Source organism: Vitis riparia, chromosome 6 (assembly GCF_004353265.1).
Source record: "Vitis riparia cultivar Riparia Gloire de Montpellier isolate 1030 chromosome 6, EGFV_Vit.rip_1.0, whole genome shotgun sequence".
In the NCBI taxonomy this organism is placed as follows: Eukaryota; Viridiplantae; Streptophyta; class Magnoliopsida; order Vitales; family Vitaceae; genus Vitis; species Vitis riparia.
In genome coordinates, this window is record NC_048436.1 from 2,751,718 (window position 1) to 2,779,539 (window position 27,822).

The 27,822-nt window shown below is 30.4% G+C and overlaps 1 protein-coding gene across 1 annotated transcript; it reads left to right on the top strand.

Moving 5' to 3' along the window:
- The first annotated feature begins 14,929 nt into the window (after window positions 1-14,929).
- LOC117916400 (protein TIC 100) lies at window positions 14,930-26,777 on the top strand. The gene is made up of 11 exons (XM_034832371.1): window positions 14,930-15,647; window positions 16,507-16,578; window positions 16,755-16,844; window positions 16,957-17,130; window positions 18,037-18,127; window positions 18,689-18,751; window positions 18,869-18,935; window positions 20,194-20,297; window positions 20,383-20,509; window positions 24,585-25,357; window positions 26,119-26,777. The coding sequence occupies exons 1-11, from the start codon at window positions 15,028-15,030 to the stop codon at window positions 26,521-26,523; spliced, it is 2,586 nt and encodes an 861-aa protein (XP_034688262.1). The 5' UTR covers window positions 14,930-15,027; the 3' UTR covers window positions 26,524-26,777.
- The last annotated feature ends 1,045 nt before the right edge of the window (window positions 26,778-27,822 follow it).

Here is a 27,822-nt window from a genome sequence, read left to right on the forward strand (position 1 = left end):
ACATTTAGGAAGGGTAAGTCAAGTATTGAATTTTATTATTATCAGCATCTGGAGACAAATCTTGGCTCGTCAACCCTACCCCAAGTTTGATTGGAGATGTATTTATTCTATGGAGGTGGAATCCATATCAAAGTAACCTTTTGAAATCCCTAGATAAGGATCTATACAAAAGGTTTTGAAGAGTCTTCAAAATCTCCATTCTTGAAGCACTTTAATTCAAGTGTTCCATCTTTATGTAGACTTTTTTTTTCAACAGCACTTATGTCAAGAATACTAAGTGCTAATGTCATTTTCAATTAAACAAATGGAAGGGGATAAATATACATAAACAAGAGACTTAAGACTTGTTAACCATGAAGAGTCCAAGAAATAGTGAAATGAGTGGGTTATTATGGGTATTAAATACTAGAAATGAATGTTATAGAGAGCAAGTAACCATGATAGATGAAGTTTCTAGATCACGTGTCTAAGTTCAAATAAATATTTGCTCAAACAAAAGCAATTGCAACACAACTAACTTTGTACTAAATTTTAGGCCATTTCTCAAAATTATTTTCGGACAAGCTATATATCGTTCAAAACTTAAAAATTCAAGAGTCTAGCACTTCAAATGATGTACAAATTGGAGTTGAACAAGGGAGATATGACCATTTGAAGATGGTTGTACAAAATAAGCAGAAGCTAAATTCAAAATTCAAGAGAATTTTGAATTAAACTTTGAATGATAAAAACTAGGTTCAAAAATTTCAAACTCAACATCTAGATTTCAAACTCAACTTTCCAAATACAAACCAAGCCCCTCTAAGCTTTCCTTACTTTAATTTTTGGGCCTCCCAAGCCCTAAGAAGAGTCTAATAAGCCCAAGATTCAAGAATTTTATGATTTTTGAGATACCTTTAATTGTTTTTGGATATTTTTGGCCAAAAAGGTTATGCCATGTGTCTAAGTTTAGTTTTTACTATTCAAACTCAATTCCTTTTAGGTTTTGGAGAAGATGGAATATGAGAAAAGAGATATGATATTTTCTCATGAAATTCTTCAATAAAGTTTTAGGTTTTTTTTTTTCCATTCTATTTTCTTGGAAACCAAATGTGGGTTATGAGGAGAATCTTCCACCATGTTTGGCTAATTTTATGAGTTTCGAAGATGCTAACATGAAAATGTAGAATCTAAAGGAAGAGTGGCTAGAAACAATAATGTTTTGAATGTTATGATTATGTTTTCAACTTTGAATTGATAGAAACAAATCCTCTATGTTAGTTCACCCTAAATAAGGTATAGAGAATTCTTACCACAATATTAGTGATTCTTAGAAAAACTTTAATCACTAGTTACCTCAATTTGATCTTAATGTTAATGAATTTGAGGGTCAAATCTACAAGATGGATATAAGCTTTTGATTGAATAGATCTGAAAACCAAAAATTAACCATTAGATTTAATTGAGTTAAGAGATATGTTTTCTAAACTTTTAAAATCTTAGTTTTGGATGTGAATCGATCTTAAGACTCAACTTCAATCTCAAGTTGACTTTGATCCTAAACCTAGATTTTATAATGTCCTTTCTTTCTAAGGATTCAATGCCTAATTGTCAAACTCTCTAAAACATTTTCTTTTATTATATTTATTTCATTGAATATTTTAGGAAATCTTTATTTATATTTTATTTCAAATAACTAAATTAAGTTTTTATTAACTTTAGCAAATAATTAATCCTTCTAACCTAAAAACAATTGATTAGAGTTTGATTCCAGAGGACAACAACTCATAATACTATAGAGTCATGGCAACTCCATCTCTAGTTTTCTTGGTTAGGGTTATCATGTATTTAAACTTCTGTATTTTAATTATGGTAAAGATTTGTAGTCAATCCCCCTCAATAAAAAATAAAATAAAATTACATATCTTGTCATGCCACCATTATGAAAAATTTGTCTCATTTTCAAACTATATATATATATATATATATATATATAAAACTTCATACATCACCCATAAAACTATAAATAAATGGGTCATTCTTAGTCAACCCACACATCCTAATGCTCTTATTATGCCATCTCCTTTTTTAGCTCTATCTAATACCTCACCTCCATTATCACAATGCTTACCTTTATCATATCCAACCATGACTTCAAAAGATCTCATTTATATGACATTAGTTCATACACATTAGCATGCATCCCTCACAACAAGTAATGGCATCTTGTCTTCAATGTATCTTGTGTAACCCTTCTCAACCTAGATAGGACCTTGTCCTTTCCCATTCAAACACACTCTATAACCACTCATTCACTTGACAATATTTTTAAGTCCTGGTAGCTTTATCACACCACATCAAATATGTTGACATCATTGAACTAATGTCACTCAAGTTTTTTCTAACCCTCATTGGTACATCGTTCTGAGTGATGAATTTATTGCTCTCATTTGGAACTCCACATGAGATCTTGTTCTTCATAGTTTTGCATAGGATATTGTTGGATGCAAATTGATTTTTAGAATAAATAATCTTAATGGCTCTATATCTCATAATAAAGTATGATTGTAGCACAAAGGTTTTATCAATGACCTTATATTTATTTCTAGGACACTTTTAGCCCTATAGTAAGACCAATCACCAATCACCTTGTGTTTTCTATTAGTTACCCATGGATGTCTATTTGTCAAATAGATGTTAAAAATGTCTTTTATTAAGGCACTCTAAGTGATTATATTTATATGAAACAATCATCTTGATTTATCAATTCTCAATATTTGACCCATGAGAAACCACCAATCACCCTATGCTTATTCTATTAGTTACCCATAAATGTTTATTTGTCAACTAGATGTAGCAACACCTTTTATTAAGGCACTCTAGGTGGTGATATTTATATGAAACAACCAACTTGGTTTATTAATTCTCAATATCTAACTTGTGAGTGCAAACTAAAAAAGGCAATCTATTGTCTTTGTTAAGCTTTAAGGGCATGGTACATTGAACTAAAAGAATTTTTAGTACTTTAGGGTTTTCAATTCAAAATCTGACCATTCCTCTTTTATTTACTCTCACAAGATTATCACTCTTTATGCTTTAGTTTATGTTGATGACTTGATGATTACAACAACTCTTCTTACTTTTTAAATCTATTTCATATTTTCTATAAAAACCTGGCAAGTTAAATTATTTCTTAGGCATGGTAACAACCATCACCAAAATTAAATTATTCTCATCACAACAAAAGTATATTTGTCATTTATTAGAGAAGACCAAAATTAAAGGTGGTAAAGACTTCTCAACTCCACTATTGACATCCAAATCACCCACTCTTGAAGAAGAAACCTCTTTTATTAATACTACTCCATATCAATAAGTAATTGGAGTCATGCAATGCATTTCTTTAACAAGACCTAATATATTCTTTTCCAATGAATAACTTGTCATAATTTATGCATCACTTATCAATCAAACATTGGGTTATAATCAAATGTCTATACTATCCAAAAGTAACCATATGTTTGGTCTTCTCATTTAGAAAAATTTGTCATCCACTTTGCACACCTTTGCAAATGAAAATTAGTTGGCAAATATACTTGTGTTGGTGATAAATTAGAGCTGTAAGAAACAAAAAGCCATGACATTTATTTTTCTATCAAAGTTGAATACTATGTAGTTGCAACCACTATTTAGAATTGAACTTAATGCAAAACTTTTTGTGTGAATTAAAAGTAAAAGAGTTTCAAACACCAATAATCTCCTATGACAACATTAGTATTACTTATCTTTATGCCAACCTAGTTTTTCATTCTAAAATGAAACAAATAGCATTTGACTTCCCCTTAATATGCAAGCAAGTCTTGAAAAGTAGTTAGGGTCTGTCACGTTAATAGTGCAAACAATCTTGTGAACTCTTCAACTAGTGTGTGATCATAATGAACTTATTCGTTATACACAATCAAATCTTAAAAATGTAGCTAAGGTTCTCCCATGTTAGTAGTGAAAATAATATTGTAAACACTTCAATAAAAGCTCTAATATGATGAAAGCTACTACAACAATCCAAACTTAGAATTCTTTATAAAACTCCAATCATGTAAGGGCATATTAGGAAAAAATCATTAAGTTCTCAAGATTAGCTACCAAATCACATTAATGATCAAGTCGTGTATGTATCGCACGAATATTAGTATTTGAAATTGCAAAGAGTAAATTCTAAAAATATATCCATTAGGTATAATTCATTGGTGTAAATAATATTTTTCTTAGATGCATTCCTAATTGAGAAAATATTTGTAAGAAAATTTAGAAACCATCCGTTAGGTGTGGCTCATTTATCGGAATAAAAAGTAAAGTTTTGATAAATAAATTCCTAAAATATAATGCATTTCCATGAGTTATGGAACTGGTCACTAGACTCGAGAATGAAAAATCATATTAATAAATTCCTAAAACATAATGAATGTTCATTAGGTATAAATCATTTGTCTCTACATATATGAATTCCTAATATATAATGAATATGTGATTCTTGCAAAAGTATTCATATTCCAATGTTTGATTACCTTAGAATTAGTTGGAAACTCACGCTAGTTTACTTAACAATCTTTGAAAAAAAAAAATTATAAAACTTAGATTTATTAATAATTGAATAGAAAATAAAAATGGCTTTTATTTTAACTTTCTACAAATGAGAAAAAAAAAATATAATCTTTCATGAGTAAGATATTTTTTCCATTTTTTTTTTTAGGGAATCTCTATTTAAGGAAATCAAAATTTCCAAAACTATTTACACCATAAATATAGTAATTGTACTTGAAAATAAGATATTCATTCGCTAATTAAAAACTCATACACAATTAGACATTTTTTATTCCAATGAATAAAAATAGAAGGAAAACACAATCAATTCTTATTTTATCTTTATTTAGTAAATAAAAAAAATTTATATACATAATTCCTAAAATAACCAAATGTTATTATAATAATAAAATTGGGTGAGAAATTCATTTATTTTGTCACAAAAAGCTTGTCAAGTTTTATTCTCATTCTAGCATTCAGTTGTCTTAGAAATTATGTTAAAATTGGGTTGTTTAAACCAAATATTAAAATGAAAATCTCATATCTATACCTTTAGAAATTTCCTTTTTTTGTAATATGTTTTTCATTTTTGAATTTTAATGCTTATATACCGAATATGTTCTTGTTGTGTTTGGTCTGCAAACATGTAAACTTGATGAGAAATGCATAAATCATATTAAGCTAAATTTTTTTGTCATCAAACTTGTCATAATCAAAATTTAAGGTTGCAAATTATATTTCAAAAATGAATCCCCAAAATGTAATGGAAATGAGATTAAAATTGGGTTGTTTAAACCAAAGAGAATATCAAAACTTCTCACCCAAATTTGAATTTGAGCAACAGATTACCATGCTTAGGATTCTCTTTGGGAGTTCTAATTTTCATAGACATGAAATTTCTTTCAAATTAAGAAAAAAAAAAAAAAACTCTCACCTATTTAGAACTCAATAGTTTTTTTGTCATCGTTATTAGGAAATGGAATTAAAAGAAAGGTGGACAATTGTCTTTTATTATCTTCCTATTTAGGAATAAATCTATGTGAATAAATGCTTATATAAATTTCCATCAACTTTTCCAAGCAATTATGAAATAACCAAATGTTCTTATAAGAACAATTCTTTACTAGGATCTCAAATTGAAATATGATTTTGATTCTCGAATTTAGATGATGCTCCTAGACAATGTTTTTAAATTTGGACCAAACCTCCTGATCAAACTAACGAACTATCAATCGATCCTATCTTCAATTCAATTCACTTTTTAAGTTATTTTTTAGTGTTGAACTAGTCAACCAAACTAATGGTTTGACCTATTGTTTTTTTTAGAGGGGGCTCAAAGTTAGACCTTAGGCCTTCAATTCGATTCACTTCTTAAATTATCTTTAGCTTAGAACTAGTTGGTCAAGCTAATGGTTTGACCTTTTTTTTTTTTTTTTGTAATGAGAGAGAAAGCTCAAAGTTTGGTCTTCTCTAAAAAAAAAAATGTAAGAATAGGTTACCACTAAGACAAACTTCTCTTTAATTATATTAGTAGCCTATAATAAATACGTTAAATATTTAGAATAAATTTAACTTTCACATGCATTTGTAACAAAAACATATTAAGAGAGTAAAATAATAAATTATAAAGCTAATGAAATGTGAATAAAAAAATTATAAAATATAAAATTAATGAAATGTAAATAGACTAATAAAATTCCATTTCACTCTTTTATATGTGATATATCTTCTTAACATTTAAATATTATAATTTTGTTATAAACAAAAAATATGAATACATTAATTACAAATTATCCTTATCATGATTTAATATAGTAATATTAAATATAAAATAATATTTTAAGTTAGAAGTTTTGCTAAGCAAACCTTGGTAATCACCCAAGAAGGAGGGGGTATGGGGTGAATTGGGTAATATAATATTTTTAAAAAAAAATTCTTTACCAAATTTTAACATAATCAATATATGTATGCAAACAAAGAAACTAAAACACTGGGAAAAAAAAATGCAAGGGAAGAGAGATTGCATAAGCCTTGAGGTATTCTACTAATCTAAGAGTTTCTTTTAACCAAAACTCATTAAGACAAGATCTTCTTTACACTTAGATTGATTAGGTTCCAATAAACTTTCATAACTATAAGGTAACATATTCACACCATCCTCACAAGATTGCAATCAAGAAAAATACAATGAACAATCTCACAAACGTGGAGATACGTAATTTAGTGCTCAAATGTGGGTACTTTAAATAAGGGTTAAGAAATCTAGGTTCAAAGTACTCTTAAAAATTATGAAGATAACTCTTAGTGGAGTAGTAAAGATTTTTAAGTGTTAGGTTTATGTTGAATATGTCCAATGAATTGTATTTATGCATTTTGGAATAAAATTAATTATTAGACATAAAGTACTCTCCTAAAACCAGGCATCTCAGACATCTAACTAGTGATTTAAGTATTTAATGCATTGCAAATAGCTTTTATAGGTTGAAAAACATATATGGACGTCTACTCGAATGACCACATAGTCATGTAGACATTCACTTACATGACCACAAAGTCATATGGACATCTACTTAGACATCTCCATGATAGATAGTAGCTAAAAACTCCCATTTACAAATCTCAGCATAAGAAGGGATATGGACATCCGCCTAGATAACCAAATGCATACCTTGATTGGAGCTAAAATATGTGCTCTATTGGTGAATATATGATAAAATGTTTAAATTACCCAACTTTACTTAAATTGATGCTAAGATCCTAGTTGTAGATCTAACAAACATTTTGAGTTTAATTTCATGTATAAAAGAGGAAAATGATGCAAATTGTAAGAGTCAATTTTGACCAAGAAAGAGAAATGTGTCATATATGCATAAATGAGAGACTTAGAACTTGTGAAGTGTGAGGAAACCTAAGCAAAGAAAAATAAACGAGTCATGGGTATGAAAGATGAGCAACAAATGTTAATGAGAGGGTTAGAGAACAAGAAAACATGAAAAAGAAAGTTGCAGGCCATAAGTTCAAGATGGAAATTGGAATTCAAAATCTAAGCAGCATCATATATTGTTTGAAAGCTTGGAAAGCCAAGAGTCCAATACTTAAATAGTGTGCAAATTAAAGGTCAAATGTGAAAGTTGTAGTCATTTAAAGTCAACTCATCAAAACATGTGCTAATTTTGAGTTGAAAATTATGAATTCGAAATGTTACTAATTTTGAATTCATCCATTACTAAGTTAAGAAAACCAACTTCCCAATTTGAAATCCAATTCAAAAATGGCCTAATTTTGAATTGGTTCACTTCCACATCAATCACGAACATTCTCTACTTTGAATTTGAAATTTGTGGCACTCAACCAACTCAAGATAGGTTCCATATCATTTAGATATTATTATTTGACATGTTTTAATTTATTTTAAATAAGCAGTTAATTAGAAAGTGTCACAAAAAAACATAAAGGGAAAAATTGATCTTTTTTTTCTTCAATTCTTTAAGAAATTTGTAGTTTTCTTTATTTTATTTTATTTTCAATCTTTCTATTTTATTTTCTTGGTAACCAAACATAAGTTGTGAGGAGAAATCCTCCACAATATTTGGCCAATTTGATCAATCCAGAGATCGTAACATGAAGGTGAAGAATCTAAAGAAAAAATGGCAAAAATACAATAAAGTTATAATTTTCTTTATGTTTCATTTATGAATTGGTAGGAATAAATTCTCTATGTTTGTTTATCCTACAAAGGATTTTTATCAATATATTAATGATTATTGGAAATATCTTAATCACTAGTTACCTCAATTTGATACTACTATTAACAAATTCAATGGTTGAATCTATAAGATGGATATAAGCTTTTAATTGGATAGAATTGAAAACCAAAATTAACCATCCTATTTAATTGATTTAAGAAATATGATTTTAAAAATAAAAATTTAAGTTTCGAATGTAATATTGGTCCTAAGATTCAATTTGATCTTGGATTAATTTTGATTTTAAACCCTAGCTAGATTTTATCATGTCCTTTTAAGAATTCAACACTGGTATGTGAAAGTCTCCAAGATATTTTCTTTTATTTTATTAAATATTTTAGGAATTTTTTATTCATATTTTAGTCTTATTATTATAAATTAGGGTTTTATTAACTTCAACAAATAATTAATCCTTCTAATATAAAAATAATTTAACATATTAGAGTTGATCCCAATGGATGACAACCCAAAGTACTACAAAGGTATGGTCACTTTATCTCTAGTTTTTTCTTGGCCAAGGTTATCACATATTTAGGTTTTAGTATTTTAATTACAATAGAGATTTGTGTTAATACCTCCTTTGCATTTCAAGGCTTCAATGACTCATGTTAAGAACTAAAACCATCATTTATGAAATTCAACCTCATTTAAGAGAGTTTAACCTTGTTTGAGTATTTTTCAAATGTAAAACATCTCAAGTAAACCACTAAAAACCTTAAAAGATTAGCATGTAGAACTATAAGTTCAAGGTGGTCTCTTAAGCTAGTCTTTTTATCCTTATGTAATGCATTCTACTTAACTTACAAGCAAAAAAAACTAAAATATAGCTTAATTAAAGTCTTTACAATAATCTTTAAGTCTTCTTGCTAAGAATCATCTTCTTCTTGAAATGCACTTTGATTTGTTTCTTTGAAGATATAAAGATCTTTTGAACCTTGGCATGTAGAATGATGTAGTCTTTTTAAGCCTATACATTAGAAAATAAAATCATTAGTCTCCCTTAAAATTTTCTTTGTTAGCATTAAAATTATAATTATGTAATCCTTAGGCTAGCATAGGTCTATGCTAAACCAACCTAGGCGAATACCAAAGAATGGGGGTGAATTGAGTGTCAATCTCTTCTTATAATTTTTACAAATATGATTTTAGATTAATGCAAAAGACTATTTAAGAAATTACATAGAAAATATAATGAATAAACAATCACATATAAAAGAGAAAGAGAAAAGACAAAGAAATTGCAAACTCAAGATTTTATAGTGGTTCGAGGTAACCCAACTTACATTCACTCTCCTTAACCTCTAACTAAGATAAAGGTTTCATTATGTCTTCAAACTCTAACAATTGCATTATAGTTCCAATGAACCCTTTAAAGAGATGTTTTGGTCTTGAAATCCCCAAATGTTACCTTACACCTAACAAAACCTCTCATGTGATCCCTCACACTTGATAAACCTCACAAAGTCATAATTTGCACAAATTTGATCTCACAATATCTTAGAACAAGTTAAGCCTAAATGGGCACAAGATAAAACTAGGATTAAGAGGTGACTAAGTGAAAATACAAGTTAAAGCTCAGTTGCCTCATAAATATTGTTCAAGCCTCAAAGATGATTTAACAATGATTTGAAACTCTCTTCCATGTAATAATGAAGCTTAGGGCCTTTAAATACGAGTCAGAGACTCAAAATAGTCATTACACACTATTTAAGGTCAACTTTTTGGGCCAACCAGTTACTAGATATTAGAGGTCAGAAGGAATAATAGGTGATCACAAGAGAAAAAAAACCTCGATCAATTGAGTTATCAATCAACTGATTCCTCGATTAATCAAGTTATAAACTCAATCAATGACTTCTTCCAATCATTTTTAAAAAAAAAAATCCTCAATCGATTGACCATTTTAATGAATCCATAACCAACCATTCAAAAAGATATAGAAAATTGATGCATAAATGACCTTTAACGACTCTGAATGTTTTAATATAAAAACTTAAGGTTGAAATACCATTTTGAATGATGATATGCATGTCAAAATATAGGGTTTTATCCTTGAAATAATCAATCCCATTCTTTATAAAAATCATTAAAACACATAAATGAGCTATATAATTTTTACTATTTTTGTATATTTTATGCAAAATCCTTAAGGAAACTTGACTAGATAAACCTATTAATATTTTGAAAACTTTTTTAATTATGAATAACATTAATCAAAGTCATTTAGAAAGATTCTTCATCTAATTTTGAAAAGATTCGAGACCGATTTAAGCTTAAGATTTTCTCCAAAACAATTTTCATCTAGTTTACAAAAATGTAAAATCAATTTAGGTGCTTATATGAATTAAGGTACTCTAAAAGGATCCAATGCAACATGAACCTAGAGCACTAACAACCATACAAAAAGATCTCTTTGAATTCCTTTTAGTTTGATATATCTTCTTGATTATCTTTTTGGAAATCTTTTTGCCTAATATATTCAAATTTAAAACATTCGATCCCAACCTTATTTTGTTATCATCAAACTTAAGATTGAACAAATCTTAGCTTAATAGTCTCTTTTTTTATGATGACAAAACCAAGGTTACTAAAATACTTCCCCTTAATAAATGTTCTTTTTTTATTTACAAAAATATTATAGTCTATGAACTTGAAAGAGTATATTAAGGATGATAAAAAAATAACATAATCTATATAAGTAGCATAAAGAGGAATCAATAGTTGGAAAGATAGAGATATTACACAAGATGTATGTGTAAAGATTGAACCCCTAAAAGTAAGACATGATGTAATAAAATTAGACTTAATTGTCTCTTAGTTATCCATTTTATGCATTGATATTGATTTGAGCATTCAGCCCACATAACTTGCATTATATATAATTCAAGAATTACATAGATGATAGAAATTATGAGTTTCTTACAAGATGATAAGTTGTTCATAGTCGATTTATAGATTTGGACAATCCAGTAGAAATTGTGCATTACCTCATAATTTGAGGGATGACTTGTCTTAGTCATCAAGATGTGGTTCTCATGGTGAGTGCACTAGTGTGTATGGTTATACATTGAACCAAACCTATAGTGAATCATGACATAAAACTATTAGATAATTATGATTCGTCAAACTAATATGTTACATGGACTCTCAATCTTGAAAGAATATTGAGCTTGTACTAAAATCAACAAAAAACTTTGACCTATGGGTAAAACTCTAAAGTGGTCATATTTCCCACGTATATGGTCACTATTAATGGAAGTTGGTGATAACGGGTATTTTTAGTAAAGACACTATGATATCTCATAGGATACTTGTTGCTACCAACTTCCACCAACAATGGCTCAATCCATAAAAAAAAATATATGACCACTATAAGATTTTACCCATTAGTCAAAGTTACTGCTAACTTTCACATAAGATTGGTATTTTCTCAAGGTTGAAAGACAATTCAGTATAACAACTGACTCATCGTAGGTCCTATTTAATGTGTAACTGTACACACTAGTGCACTCACTACGAGAACCTCATCCCGATAACCAAAACTCGTCATTCTTCCAATTAGATAGTGGTGTACTACAACCGTAAATGGATTTTCTAAGTCCATATACCAACTATGAGCAAACCATCTATTTATAAGGAACCTACAACTTAGATCTTCCATACAACGCCTAATGCACTCAAGTTATGTACAATGCAAAAGATGCAGACTAGAAGGCTAAAAAGAAATAATACATGGAACAAAGATAGATAAAAGCGCAATTGGAATGTGATTAAATAAATAATAAATTCTAAAATTCGTTACATCATGTCATACTTTTAAGAACATTATCATAACAATAGAAGGGATACTAAACAACATGACGAAATTCAACATCTATTGAGACCATTCACTAGTGAAGTCAATTTTGCACTCTATATACAAAATGAAAACTACGGATATAGGAGAATTGGTTCATGCATTGCAGCCATTAGAAAGTCATATAAAGGGAGCAAACAACAAAGGATGACAACATTTGTCAAAGACTCTTTTTCTATTAAGTTTGAGTCCATCATTATAAAGTTGACTTAATAATTGAGATTCATGTTTATCCTTCGTATTTCATAGGATATGACCAACCTCCTAAATATTATGGGATGGATTCAAGTTCAATTCATAAGGACTATAATATATTTAACTATTTTCATATATAAATGTCATACAACATTTCTTATTAGATGTATGAAGGATTTCAAACAAACACATAGGTGACTTTAGAGCTTCTCATATGTGGAGAAGCAATGGATTGAGGCAATAGACTTATGCATGATACATTCATGATTATAATCAATATTATGAAAACTCAATTTCATGGAACCAATGTCTCCATTAAGACAATCATCCTTCATCCTCAAATATCATAAAACCACATCATTTTTTATTTTGATATTAAAAAGAACCATTATAATTGAGGTTCATGTTTATCCTTCGTATTTCATAGGATATGACCAATCTCCTAAATATTATGGGATGGATTCAAGTTCAATTCATAAGGACTATAATATATTTAACTATTTTCATATATAAATGTCATACAACTTTTCTTATTAGATGTAAGAAGGATTTCAAACAAACACATAGGTGACTTTAGAGCTTCTCATATGTGGAGAAGCAATGGAGTGAGGCAAGAGACTGACTTATGCATGATACATTCATGATTATAATCAATATTATGCAAACTCAATTTCATGGAACCAATGTCTCCATTAAGACTGGCATCCTTCATCCTCAAATATCATAAAACCACATCATTTTTTATTTTGATATTAAAAAGAACCATTATAATGCAATTTATATTAACGGCTCATATTTAATGAAATCAAATATTTACTCCAAATTACTATCGAGTGCACACTTTGAAAATTTATATTTCTTATTAAGGTACATTATATTATTGTCAATTGTCACAAATTATATATATATATATATATATATATATATATATATATATATATATATATATATATATATATATGTAGTTAGTTAGTTAGTTTTCTCCAATAAAATAATTCCAATATGTATATTATTACTTCTTTTATCATTTCTTTGTATTTTTTTCAATATTTTTGCAAGATTTGATGAATGTCCATTTTACTAATATTTTTAATATTTTCCAAAATTTTCATAAAATTTAATCACCAATATTTTGTTAATTTCCAATATGTTGATTACCTACATGGGAAGTTGAATGTATGATCCCACTTCAGGGAGAAGTTTTTAACACTTGGTAAAACTAACTCATCTCATATGCCTGGATTCACTTTAAAATGCTAAGGCTAATAGGCCTAATGTGTGAAGCCACTCAACACAACTCTCCTATTTATTGCCTTGATCTTGTTATGTCAGCCTCTCATGTATTAGGATTTTGTAAAGGAAAAAGAAAAAAAAATACATATACACTTATGTAAGCAAAGTCACAAAATACAAAATAAAAAATCCTTAAATTTGTTTTTCTTGGAACTAGATGGAATATCTACACCATATAAATTTGAATAGAATCAAATGCATTTGTTAATTGAATCAATCCAAAGAAATATTTGCTATATTTCTCTTTTTTTTTAATTAATATTTTATATCTATGATATTTTTGTAATTTTAAAAACAATTATTAATTTAGAAGAAAGGTAAATAGTAAAATTTTAAGTGATATTTCATTACGAAAAAGTGTGAAAGAAATAAAATAAAAGAGAGAATAAAATAAAGGAAAGAGTTACAGGAAATTAACTTACAAAATTTTTCGAAATATGTTTGGTTTTGGAAAATTTGAGGGAAAATATAAGGAAAAAAAATATAGAGAAAAAAATAAAATAAAATAAGTGAAGAAAAAAATAGATTTAAAATCAATAAATCATTTGTATATATTATTTCAAACTTATTTTACTTGTTTTCATTCTTCGATATAAATATTAAATAATTTAAAAATGTATAAGTTTCTAATTAGTTTTAACTATATTTTATTTTCTTTGATATTTTTCGTAGGACAACCAAATTTGCAAAAATCAATTTTCTTAACATTTTTTTTTCTTTTCTTAGTCTTTTTTGAAAACCAAACATAACTTAAATGATTTTTAAAAACACAAAAAAAAAGGCACTTCCTTTAAATATACTTTAGAAAAAAGAGAAAGAAAATTTTGTAGTTTTTTCTTTTTTTCTTCTTATTATTTAAATATAAGAAATTATTTGTTTTCTATTCTTGACATTTTTTAGTAATTACAAAGCAAGCAAACCTTACAAGTAGTAACCAAATCTAGTTTATATTAAGATTAATAGATTGAAATGGACAAAATAATCTTAAATTTGTAAATCTAATGTGTTTTATGTTTGAATTTGAAAAATAATTTTTTTTATATAAATTTTTTTAATATTTTAATTATATTTATATATAAGTTTTAAAAGAAAAGATTATTTTGATAAGAAAAATGAGGATATATTTATTAAAATTTGATAGTTTTTTAAGCTAAAAAATTGAAAGATTAAATTCACAAAATAGGGATTATTTCATCCTTTGATCAAATATGAAATACCCTTTGAGTTGCCCTCAGCTTTTCTTGTGTGAGAGCATCTATTGACCAAATAAACCCTGGGCCTGCGGCTCGCTTTTGTTGCTATTTGCCAACTATCCCTTGTTTCAGACAGCTCCTCCGACTCCCTTCCACCTTATCTTCTTCTTCTTCTATCTCAGCAATGGCGGATGATGACTCAATCACACCCGCAGACACACAAGAAGGCGAGAATGAGCCAAATCCAGAAAACCCACCACCCCCACCTCCTTCGGATGATGACGATTACACCGACTCCGACTACGAGTCCGGCGACTCCGACCTCGAAGAAGTCTTCTACACTCGCCCTGGTGAGGAACCCGACCCACGCGCATACGACAACAAGCCTGAGACCAACATCATGCGCTTTACCCGAATCCTCGAGAGCAGGCGGATGAAGAAGATGCAAGAGGAGGAGGAGAAAGAGTACGTGTTCTATGAAGACCTCTTTGATTTTCCAGAGGACCCGGAGAAATGGAGAGAAGAGGATTTGAAGGAGCTTTGGGCGGATGCTCCATTGGAGATGACCAAACCCGGTTGGGACCCGGTTTGGGCCGATGAGGAGGAATGGGAGATTGTGAAGGAGGAGACTAAGGCTGGGCGAGACCCGCCCATTGCCCCTTTTTATGTGCCGTATCGGAAGCCGTACCCGGCTATTCCAGATAATCATTATGATATTTCTAGCCCCAAATCGGTGATTGAGGAGTTGGATAGGATTGAGGAGTTTCTCAACTGGGTCAGCTACATTTTCCCCGATGGAAGCTCGTATGTCTTCATTGTCTGCTTGCATAATTGTTGTTATATTGCTCTTAATTTGGTTTAATTATTGTCATTGTTGTCTTGATGGATGGACTTTAATTGGATACCCAATTTTGTTCATGGTTTGCACCACTGTTATGTCACGTTCTCAAGCATTTGTGTGTCTTTATGTGTTTTGAGTTAGTTTGAGTATTGATAGTCGCAGCCATTTTGAACCCCAGATCAATTATCAATAAGTTTGATGAGATTGAGTTGTTTCTCAAGTGGTTAGCTTCATTTCCCCTATGGGCATTTGGAACCTAATTTCATTATTCCTAACTTCATGTTGTATACATTTTTATAATTTTATCTGTTTAGGGGTGTGATATGGATTGAAGAATTTGTCATTTGAATTTTTGTTTTTTTTAAATGATTTCTGTTGTATTTCTTCGGACTTTTATTCATGTAACTCACCGCCCTCACAGAATATGATGTTCTTAAGTAGGATGTAAGGGTTCCAATTTGTTCATATAGGCATTACAGCATTCAAGAGGTTGATAGGATTGAGAAGCTTCTCAAGTGGGTCAACTACATTTTTCCTTAAGGAGGCTCAAATGTATTTGTTATCTCCTAGTTTGTTATTTGATTCATGATGTGGGCTCATTTACTCTGGATTTTTGGTTAGATAGACTGATGAGTGTAATCTTGATCAAAGAGTTGAATTTTTCTTGATGTGGTAGTGCATATATATGATCTTATTTATTTTTTCAGGTGTTTACATTCTATGGCTATTGGCTTTTATTTGGCAATGTGATTTTGGTTGAATATTGCATTGTTTCTCTACAATTTCTGTTGCTTATCATTTCATTATTATATTTTTTTAAAGGTATGAAGGCACAGTTTGGGATGACTTGGCTCATGGGAAGGGTGTTTATGTTGCTGAACAGGGGCTGGTCAGGTTTGTCCATTCCTGATTTGAGCATTTCTCACTGCTCTCTTGAAACTTTCTTTGGCAGAATATATGAAAATAATAAACCCTTTGATATACTAGTAACCCATTCCTCAGTCTGCTCAGATTTCAATTCAGATGTCTAGGTTACATAAGAATTACTAACCATGCTGATCTTTCAATAGGTATGAAGGTGAATGGCTTCAGAACAACATGGAGGGTCATGGGGTTGTTGAAGTTGAGGTACCCGATATGGAACCTGTGCCAGGTTCCAAGTATGTTGTCATCCCAGTCTGTTTGTGAATCTGGCTATTCTGCAAGTCAGCAACTACAATCTAATTTTCTTATTAAAGTAAGTCACTGAGTAGTTATTAATTATTATTCCAGACTTGAAATGAAGATGCGGGCTGAAGGGAAGATAATATCAAGAGATTTCATGACCCCAGAGGATAAAGAATGGCTAGAGATGGATATTGAGGATAGCATTAATACAGCTAATGGGAATTATGAAATCCCTTTCTATGAGAATGATGAATGGATCAAACAGTTTGGGAGGAAACCGTAAGTTTTTGCTTTGGTTGCTGATTGTTTTTTGTTTGATAATAACCATAGTGCTTCTTTCTGCTACTTCTAGTTTCATATATTTGTTATTCAGTATCTCTTATTTTAAAAGTTATTATCATCATTATCCATATGTTCTGGATATCGATGCATGCAACTAGATACCTAGCATTTTCTCAAAACTTCCATACTCTATAGAAAAAGGAGACAGATAATTCAAGTAGAAGAGTATTCACCTTCATCAATCTTATTTCTCTTTGACATTTGATTTTGGAGATGGTTTTAATTCTCTAAAATGCTCTATCTGCTTGATTTCATATTCATACCTTCTTCTAGAAAAGAAAATAAGCATGAGTGGGAGAACTTTTCAGTTTTCTAATCATAATCTTTCTCACAGTGGGTTTGGTGGAAATTTATTAGTAACTAATTGAGAGGCAATTGCTTGGGCAGTATATCAAGCAATTTTGGTGATTGAACACCATGATTAGGGCTTTGCAGTGTTCTAGACAAAAGGGAACCGATAATGGATTGAAATGTTTTACTAAAACATTGATGCTAATATCAAATAATTTAGAAAGTTTCAAAATATATAAATAACATTCATAATAAATGTTTTCATGCATACATACAAGAAGGTCAATTGATGGATTGGAAGTTGCATTTTGATATAATTTTAATGCATTAAATAGTAAAATGAGATGGTTTTAATAACCACTGGAAACATTTTTCAGTTCACATATTGTTCGTAGTACTGTTTGGGCTCAACCATGTAGTTCAATTTCTTGATGTCCTCATACCATTTCCAACTATAAGATTAGCTCAATTTCATTTTCGCCTCTTTGCATTTGAGAATCTTTTGCTAAAGTGATCTTTATAGGTTTATTGATGATAATGTTTCTATGCCAGGGAGAAAGGTCGGTACCGCTACGCTGGTCAGTGGAAGCATGGCAGAATGCATGGCTGTGGTGTGTATGAAGTCAACGAACGTACCATATATGTAGGTTCAAAATATGAGCCATTAGTGACTGGGCACAACCTGTTTTACTGTTATAGGCACAGGGTTTCTCTTAATTTATTGAAGAAATTACTAATATCAGAAATACCATTGGTTATTTGAATCTTTTCTTATTAGTAACATTGGCTATTTCAATTATGGCTCTCTCCTGGTTTCTATACTTCTTTATTCCCAAGTGTTCTTCAAACTATCATTCTATGAAATTTAAGATTTAGAATTAAATAGTTGAGACCATGATTGTTATATTGGACAATAGTAGCTAAAATATGCACGGTATCTGATTATGATGATGATGGTAATGATGAAGATCATGTAATAGTAATAGTAATGATAATATATAATAAGAAACACACTAAATATTTTCTGTTAAGAATTCAAGATATTTCACTAATAGATTTGTGGTTGTTCAATACATGTTTTGCACTTTAATTATGTATATGGTTTGTCCTTGTTAAATAGTCTAATACTGTACTTTTATTAATGCCTAATAAATTAAACTGTCATAAGAAAAGTGTGATTAATACTTTCGTACTGTGTATTCAGGGTAGGTTTTACTTTGGAGAGCTCTTGGAGGATTTTTATGGCTGTGATGAAAATACTTCAGCGGTATCCTAAGAACCTTTTTCATTGGACATCTCTTTTTTCTTTTTCCCATTTTTTTCCTCCTTTTTGGGAACTTATACTGCAACAAGGATATTTTTTTCTTACAATGTGGTCTTTCAGCTGCATGCGGGAATAGCAGAAGTAGCTGCTGCTAAGGCTCGAATGTTTATCAACAAGCCTGATGGAAGTATGTCTCTTTGTAATTAAAGATAGTTCATAAATGTTAGATTGCAAATTATTCTATAGTCAGAAGCGGAAACCTCCAACCACCTGTCAATTTGAAATTCAATCTGAGTCATTATTTACATCTTAGATGAAAATTGTCTTGTTCATCATAGATGATTATCCATTGATGGCCAAAGTTATTTTAAGAGTTGAAAATTAAGGGTCTTTTGGTTGCAGAAATGAAAATTGTTTTTCTCAGAAATTTTTTCATTTTCAAAAAATGAAAACAATGAACATGTTCATCTTTGGATTGTTTTCAATTTGTAATCTTTTTGAAGTTTTGAAAAATGAGAAACCACATTTTGGTGTTTTCTAAAAAATATCTGATTTCAGGAATTGTTTTAAAAACAGCTCTTGAAAATGTGTAAGTAGATTTTTGATAGATTATTGAATTAAAGTTATAGAAAATATGTTTGGTAACGTGTTTCATTGCATCTTTTTCTTATTCTCTATTTCAAAAAACAGTTCTCATTTCTCCTACCAAACAAGCTCTAAGTCTATTGTACATTGCATTTAGCAGAATTTTTCCTCAAGAACTCCTGCTGTCATATTAAATTCATGAGATGGCAATTCACTGAACAGAAACTATTGGAGTTTTCAGCTACCAAACGAGCTCTAAGTTTCTTATAGGTTTCATTCAGTACATTTAGCTCCTTGAGAACTCCTATTCTTGTATTTAATTCTCAAGAAGTTGGCAATTCACTGAGTGGAAACTATTGGAGTGTTTGGAGTCTTTGGATATAGTGGTAGTGGGGGAGGGTGGTAGGAGGGGGAAGGGAATGAGAAACCATCCGTTATAGGTAACCTTTTTTTTTCAGTACCTGGAACCATCCAATCTCCACCAACAACCCCTTGCTAGTTGAGCCAGGCCTTTGGGGCTGAAAAACGAGAAGCCATTTTCCTGGAAATAGGATTTTTATATGCGAACCATCCATTTTCAATGTATACATTATTTCAATTCAAAGCATGTGGGGCACCATCATCAACCTTATAGTTTAACATAACATCATCCAACAATGTGGATACACTTTTTTTTCCTAATTTCATTTGCCATCTAAGCCACTAGATCATTAGTTGATGTTAGCAATTTGGCTATATGTGCATCATCTGAGAACTATTCCGTTTTTACCCTTCGCAGAACATTTTTGCGTTTTTTTTTTTTTCTTTTGGTTTTATGCCAGCTTTTTTCTAATGATTTTGGGTAATGCTTTGCCTGGCAGTGGTCAGGGAAGAGAGGGGTCCATATAGTGATCCTCAACATCCCTATTTCTATGAGGAAGAAGATGTGTGGATGGCACCAGGGTTCATCAACCAGTTTTATGAAGTAAGTTAGCACTCATGTTTTACGAGTGACAAATTGACTTATCATTGGAACATGTAGGAGAACATGAACATATTTTGTTTGGCAGGTCCCTGATTATTGGAAAACATATGCATCTGAGGTGGATCAGGAACGAGAAATGTGGTTAAACTCCTTCTATAAAGCCCCACTGAGGATACCTATGCCTGCTGAGCTTGAACACTGGTGGTCAAAAGGTATTAATTGGAGGACATTGTTCTGATAGGCAAAGATAGAATATATTGAAGCACCTAACAAAAAGGTGAATAAAGGTATACACGGTGTGTTCAAATGTGCCTAAATGACCAAATAATGCTAAGAGAAAACAAAAAACAACTCCCTCACCTCATTTAGAGCTTTGCCAATCAATGAAGTCCAACATGGACAAAAGGCTATCACCTATATATATTCTAACCCACTCTTAAAAAATGTACGTGAAAGTTTGCTTGATCACGTGATCCCCTTTTTCAAAAGCTCTATTATTTCTTTCTTTCCAAATTATCCAAAATAAACACGAGGGCAGCTCTCTTAGCCTTCATCCTCTTCTTCCTGACGCAAGAACTATTCCAACTTAGAAGAGCCCCTCATACAGTAGAGTGCATTACCCATTTTATCCTAAAAAGGCATAATAAGACGCCATAATATGACTGCTTTATTAATTGGAGGGAACTGATTTGCAGTACTAAATTGCTTTTGGTTACTAGAATATTTAGATTATTTTGATTTTGGTAGTTTAATTTTATTCACTTTAGAAGTTTCTTGGGGTTATTCTTTACAAAGAGAATGGTTTGTGTATTGAGGATAGGTTTTAAACTTTAATTATTTTTGCTTGAAAAGAGAGTGTCTCTCCTTTATTTTGAGTTGGTTCTATATTATGTCACTCATATTGCTCCTCATTCCTTATTACATCCTCATTTTAGCTACCCTCATTTGTTGAACATATTATTTCTTTTTCCTTTTATTTTTTATTTTTTTTGTTAAAGGCAAACAAAAAGATATATTAAAAAGCGTTAATCAATAAAAGCAGGCATGCCCTAAGAACGAAGGGATGTTAGTTCTTGGGTTTTGCAACTAGGATTTGTTATTTAAGTTGTGGTGATCAACCTAACATGTGATCTCTATCCTTTTGTGATTTTGACATGGCAAGATCAGAGTGTCAAGAGGTGCTATTGAAGAGATAGCTTGTCATTAGAATCTTCTATTTTGAAATTTTATTAAAATATGTTATGTTGATCATTTGTGTTAAACTACTAAACAACCAAAAGCTTAAGCTATTAAGAGTGTGTTTGGCAGTGTTTCTACTCAAGGTGTTTTTAGTGAAAGTGTTTTCTCTAGAAGTGTTTTTAGGAGAATCACCTATCAATTGTTTCTCTAGAAAACACCACAATTGATTTTTTAACGTTACAATTGACTTTTCAAAATTTTAAAAATGTTTCTTAAATTTGATCAAATACCTTATTTTTCTTCAAAAACACTTTTTGGGGTAAAAGTGTTTTTTCAAAACACTACCAAATGGACTCTAAATACGTTTGATAAAGTAACTTAGAGGGTGTTTAGTAAATCAACATAATGATTTAATATGACTTATTAATTTAATTTAAGTCATTAAGTAGATTAAGCATGTTTGGTAAAATAACTTAAAATTACAATTTAAAAGTAAAAATAAGTTTAAGTATCAAGTTAAAATACTTAACTTATTTTTAATCTCAAATCCTTTTTGCTTCATTTACCCACACTAGCAAGAGTATATTTTACAACTATGATTCCACATTCACAACTCATTTTTTATAATAAATATTTTTTTGTTATCTTATATATCTTAAATATGTATGTTTAATAAATAAATTTATTACTTAAAATTAATGAAAAGAAATATTAGTTAAAATCAATGAGGATAACTATTAGTTAAAATTAAAAAGGGTAAATATGTCAATTTGATGATTTAAAATAAATTTTAAGTTAACTTTACCAAATAACCTTAATACTTAAAGTAATAAGTTTTAAGTCAACAATTTAAGAATAATTTGACTTAAAGTCAACTTAAATCATTGAGTAATACGTATTAAGTTTTATCAAACACTCTCTTAATATTACAACCTAAAGTGAAAAATGATTTTGATAAATCAACTTAATAATTTAAGCATAATTTATTTTAAAGTCATTTTAAGTCTTTAAGCATCAAGTATTAAGTTTTATCAAACGCCCTCTTAAATCAACTTAATAACTTAACGTAAGTCGTTAAGTCATAAAGTTCGTAAAAAGGTTTGGCAAGTGGCCCCCTTATGTATTTTTTTTGTCAATATGAAAGAAAAGGGATTTGTTAACGTTTGAGAAGGAGTTATCGGTTCAAAGGCTGAAATATTCTTTTGTATGTAATTTGTCGTCTTGGTTTAGGGTGTCTATAGATATGTGCCCTAATTCTCTTGTTAGTTTCATTGATTGGTTAGGTTCTAAGTAAGGACAAGTGATGTTTTTTGTTTCTTCCCCTTTCCCTCTTGGTTGAGCATATAAGCTTTTGTTGTATATACATCCTGTATACTTAGGGGCGCTATTATGGTGTCACCCTTTTATTTATATACACTTTTTGCTCTTACCTATTAAAAAAAAAAAATGTAGATTAAGCGCGTTTGATAAAATAACTTAATGTCATAACTTTAAATATTAATTCAAAATAATTAATTTATTCTTAATTCTAAATCTCTTTTGTTTCATTTGTTCACATCTAGTGATAGTCTTATTTTCTTCCATGATTTCATATCTACGATTCACTTTTATAGTAAATATTTTGTAGTGATTTTATACGTTTATAATATTTTTAATATGGATGTATAACAAACAAATTTATTTCTTAGAATTAATAAAAGTAAATATTTGTTAAAATTAACATGGATAAATATTAGATAAAATTATTTAGGGTAGTAAATAAGAACAGTGGAAAGAAGGTTAGACATCGTCAATTCCTAGCCCTATCAGGCCAGCTACTTCATATCATACCTGATTCTATCACTCTTCAATTCTGGCCCTATCAATTTGATGATTTGGAAAAAAAATTAACTTTACCAAACAAATTTAATACTTAAAGTAAAAATGAAGTAATAAGTTTTAAGTCAACAACTTCAAAATGATATAACTTTTTTTTTTTTTGATAAGTAACTTCACAATAATATAACTTAAAGTCCACTTAAGTCATTAAGTAAAAAGTAATAAGTTTTACTAAACACCCTCTTAGACTAAAACTTTAATGTCAGGGCTCACATAAGTCTCCACACACACGAGTTCAATGAATGATAGAGTAATAGTCAGTGAGATTTGAACTCATGAAAAACCAAGGCTTGATTTCATGTTGAGTTGCATAATTAACTGAAAAACCTAAGTTGTTAGGTAATGGGTTAACATTGTAATCAAATTGAGTAATAATTTGGTTGATGCCTTAACAAAGTATTATTTTAAAATAGTAGTTGGAAAAGATAGTTGCTAGTGCAACTTCAATAGATTAGAAAACACAGTGAATGTTTTCAGTTGGAAAGATTAGCCATTTGATGGGTGGTAGTTTACCTGGAGCATTGTTTCTGTGCCTTTCTTAATGGTTTTTTACTTGACAGATCTCTCAATCAAGTTATGATGGTGAATCCTATCTCCCATGCATGTGCGTGTGTTCTGTAGATGACAGGAACATGAATTTGGCATATTCCAAAAGAAATTTCCTGTTGCTCTGGGATGGAGAACAAGAAAAGGAAATTTTAGATCTAACAACCTTTTGGTGTGGGAATGGTTTATCATTCAAATGTCTTTCCTTTCCCTTTATGTTCTTGACAAAATAATGAATAATTATTTTCTTTATACCAGTAATAATTCTGGAAAGAAAAGCTTCTTGTTTCTAAGGTACCATCTTCAATCCCCCACCCCCCATTTGTTTCCTTGAAAATTGAACTGGAGATGCTTTCTAATGATTTTTCATTAAAAAAATAAAATGAACACAGGGATTGGACATCTGGTTTTCTTCTAAAAGGATAATTTAGTGGTTTGGAAGTAGTAGTAATTAAAGAAATGAAGGAAGAAAATATTAGACCTGATTATTCATTGAAACAAACACTTGAGTGGTTTAGCATTTAGTACTTTCTATTGTTTCATCTTTTGCTTTCATGCCTGTTTATTATTGCCTCAATTAGTTTACTCTTCCAGCCCTTTTCTGATAGATTTGCTGCTGTCTTTTCTAGTTTGTCGCACTGCAAGCATGTTTCCTGCTTGATGTTTGTAATTTTGTTTCATCAGATGAGACTCCAGAGTTTGTTCTTGTTAACAAGGAACCAGAGCCTGACCCTGAAGATCCATCAAAGCTAATATGTACTGAAGACCCCCTCATCCTACACACACCAACTGGACGTCTAATCAATTATGTTGAAGATGAAACGCATGGGCTCCGGTTATTTTGGCAACCGCCTTTGAAAGATGGGGAAGATGTGGACCCAGAGAAGGCCCCGTTTCTACCCCTTGGTTTTGATGAGTTCTATGGACGTGAAGTGAGCACACAGGATGAAAACATATGGAAGCGTCTTATAACAGCAGTGGAAAATGCATGTAACCCTGTGTTGGAAAAACTAGAGAAATGGAGTGAAGAGAAGAAGAAAGAGAGTGAAATGAAAAGGAAGCTAATGGAAGCAGAGCTTGAATTCATAGAGGCTGAATTGTGCCTGGAAGAGGCCATTGAAGACATGGATGACGAGTTGAAGAAGAAGGAGAAAGAGGAAGAGAAGAAAATGGAAAGGGGTTTCCAGGAGGAAGAGGATACTTTTACACTGAGCAACCAAGATGAGAATGTTTCAGCTGAGAAGGTAGATGAAGAGAGAGAGGGAGAGGGAGAGGGAGAGGGAGATGGAGAGGAAGAGGATGGGGAAGAGGAAGATGAGGAGGATGCACCATCAAGTTTTGGTACTGTTATTCAAGAACAAGACAAAACAAAGAATGATCAGAAGGGAAACAAACCTGGGAAATCTCCATTTTCTACATCCTCATTGTCATTTGCTTCCTGTAGCCTGATCTCAATGGTGAGCTCTGATTTCCTATAGAATTCTTCATAGATTCTTTTTGACACAATCATTGCTATAGGTGACAAGATAGGGATGATTCAGGATTCAGAAGTTAGTAGGTATCTATTGTGGAATAATTTGGAGACAAACCCAAGGATGAATTTAAGATTAAGAAAATCAATCCTGTTTAAAAACAAAAAAAATAGAAAGTAAAAATCAATACCTATCATGTAAAAGAAGTAAATAATTTAGGGATTATTTGCAATGTTGGGTGTATTTTTTAGTACTCATCTCTCAAATCATTTGAGAATTATTGAATGCATTTTGTAAGTTTAGAATAGGTTTATGCCTTTGAGGCCTAGCTCATGTGGTGGAGGGTTGGGCAGGTGGGGAACAGGGGGTTGGGTTTGTGGGAGGTTATAGGTCCTAGTCCCAATAGTGACAAAAATTTACCTGTGTTGGAATTTTGATTTGGCAACCATATATAACCATGCCTTGTAAGTTATAGCTCTGAAGCAATGGCCGTCAGCTCATGGAATTGAAAGTTCTGAACATTGTTGGCTGGCTACAATGCGAAAGTTCTATATATACACCATCATCTGGCTTTTGAATGATTATTTTCCTTATTCCTCTTGTATGTGTGGAAATATGAAAACTGAGCTCCTCCCTGAATTTCCTGATTCCTTGTTCTCACAACTAGACATAATATTTTTCCGTAAACCTGAGCCAAGTAAGCACAGTGAAACGAAACTAAAAATTTGCTTTCATTGCCTTGACAGGTTCCATCTAGACTACAACAGTCATTTGTATCGTGGAAGGAAAGAACATCGTCAAGGAAATTAGTTATCACCCCATCAATTGAGGGCACAAATGATCGCTCGGAAACATTTGATTCAGTGAGTTTCCCTTTAGTGCTTGGCCAAAATGGAAGGTTGAGGGCCACAACACAAGCAGGACAGCAGTTTCAGGTGAGATGCCACTCAAGCCATGGGAAATCTCAATCTCGGATTATATCATCATGTTCTGCAGCCTCTGTCAACTCCAAAAGAAAGCCAAAACCTGAGAAGACGTCACAGGGCCATATATGGCAGCATGCAGCACCAGAAGGAGATTTAGATAATATCTTGTCCTTGCATATACCCATACATTACTTGGAACCAAATACTAATAAAATCTTGAGGTGAGCTGCTACTTTTCTTTACATCTCTTTTTGACATTTTTGGCAGAGAAACTAGATGGGTTGTGGAAGATGGTCAATTTTGTGGTGCCCTGTTGTACCTTCTGTTCAGCATGAGCCATGCAGAACTGCTACTCTCATTTTTGCATCTCATTTACTGTATGTTCTTTTAAACTATATCTTGTTTAAGGTCAAAGAAAATCACAAAATAATGTTAGTTCAGATGTGTTTTTGGGGTCATTTCAGTGGGCTTGTTCTGAATGAATGGCTAGGCTCTGAGATTTGTTAGTTGCACCATCATCACTGTCAACCAGTCTAGCTCTTGACTGGGATATCTTCTACTTCCTTTGCCAGCTCTTTCTTCCATTGTTTTCTTTTAGCTTAATGAGAACAGGAAGGAAATTATAGAACTACGTGTTGACTTTTTATTGTTATTTAAAAAAGTAACTTATTTCTCAAGTAGTTTTTAAAAATTATTTTTATCATAGATCCCCATGGTGTATTTAATTACACAATGTTTGGTAGTTATGTTTGTTTCTTGGAAAAATTGGGGAAAAGGGGAAGAAAATAGATGGCTATGTTTGTTCCAGGAGAATGCAAAGGGAAAGAAGATGAAAAAAAAAAAAAAAAATTGGATTTAAAATTAATAAATTATTTTTATAAGTTACGTTAAATTTATTTTATTTATTTTTATGTTTTTATATAAAATAAATAAATAATATCAAAATGTAGAAGTTTTTAATTAATTTGAATTATAATTTTTTCAAGTATTCTTATAGTAAAATCAAATATGAAACAATATTTTTCTCTTTCTTTTCTTTTTTTTTTTCTTAAAACTTTCTTGGGATCCAACATAACAAATTTAAGAAAAAGGAAATAAAGAAAATACCATCTATTGACCTAGACTCACGTGACAAAGTCCTAGTAAAGAAAATTCTTATTTTTCCGTAAAAGGAAAAAAAAAAAACACTCCTTAGTTATTTAGTACTTGTTTGTAAATATTTACAAATACAATTTTTAAAAATATATATTAAGAATAATTTCCAATTATTTTTAGAAATAAAATTCTATTTTGAAATTAAAATATAAAAAATAATTTTCTCATTTAAAAAAAAATAGAAAAGACAAGAAAAGCAGAAGACACTTCAAATTTATTTTAAAAAATAACATGTTTTTGAACAAATTCTCATAAAACTATACCAAATACATTTTTTGAATTAGAAAATTATTTTCTCTTTTTCTTATTTTCTTGGGGAAAAAAAACTATTCTAATCAAAAAAATATATATTTAAAAAAATGGAATCAA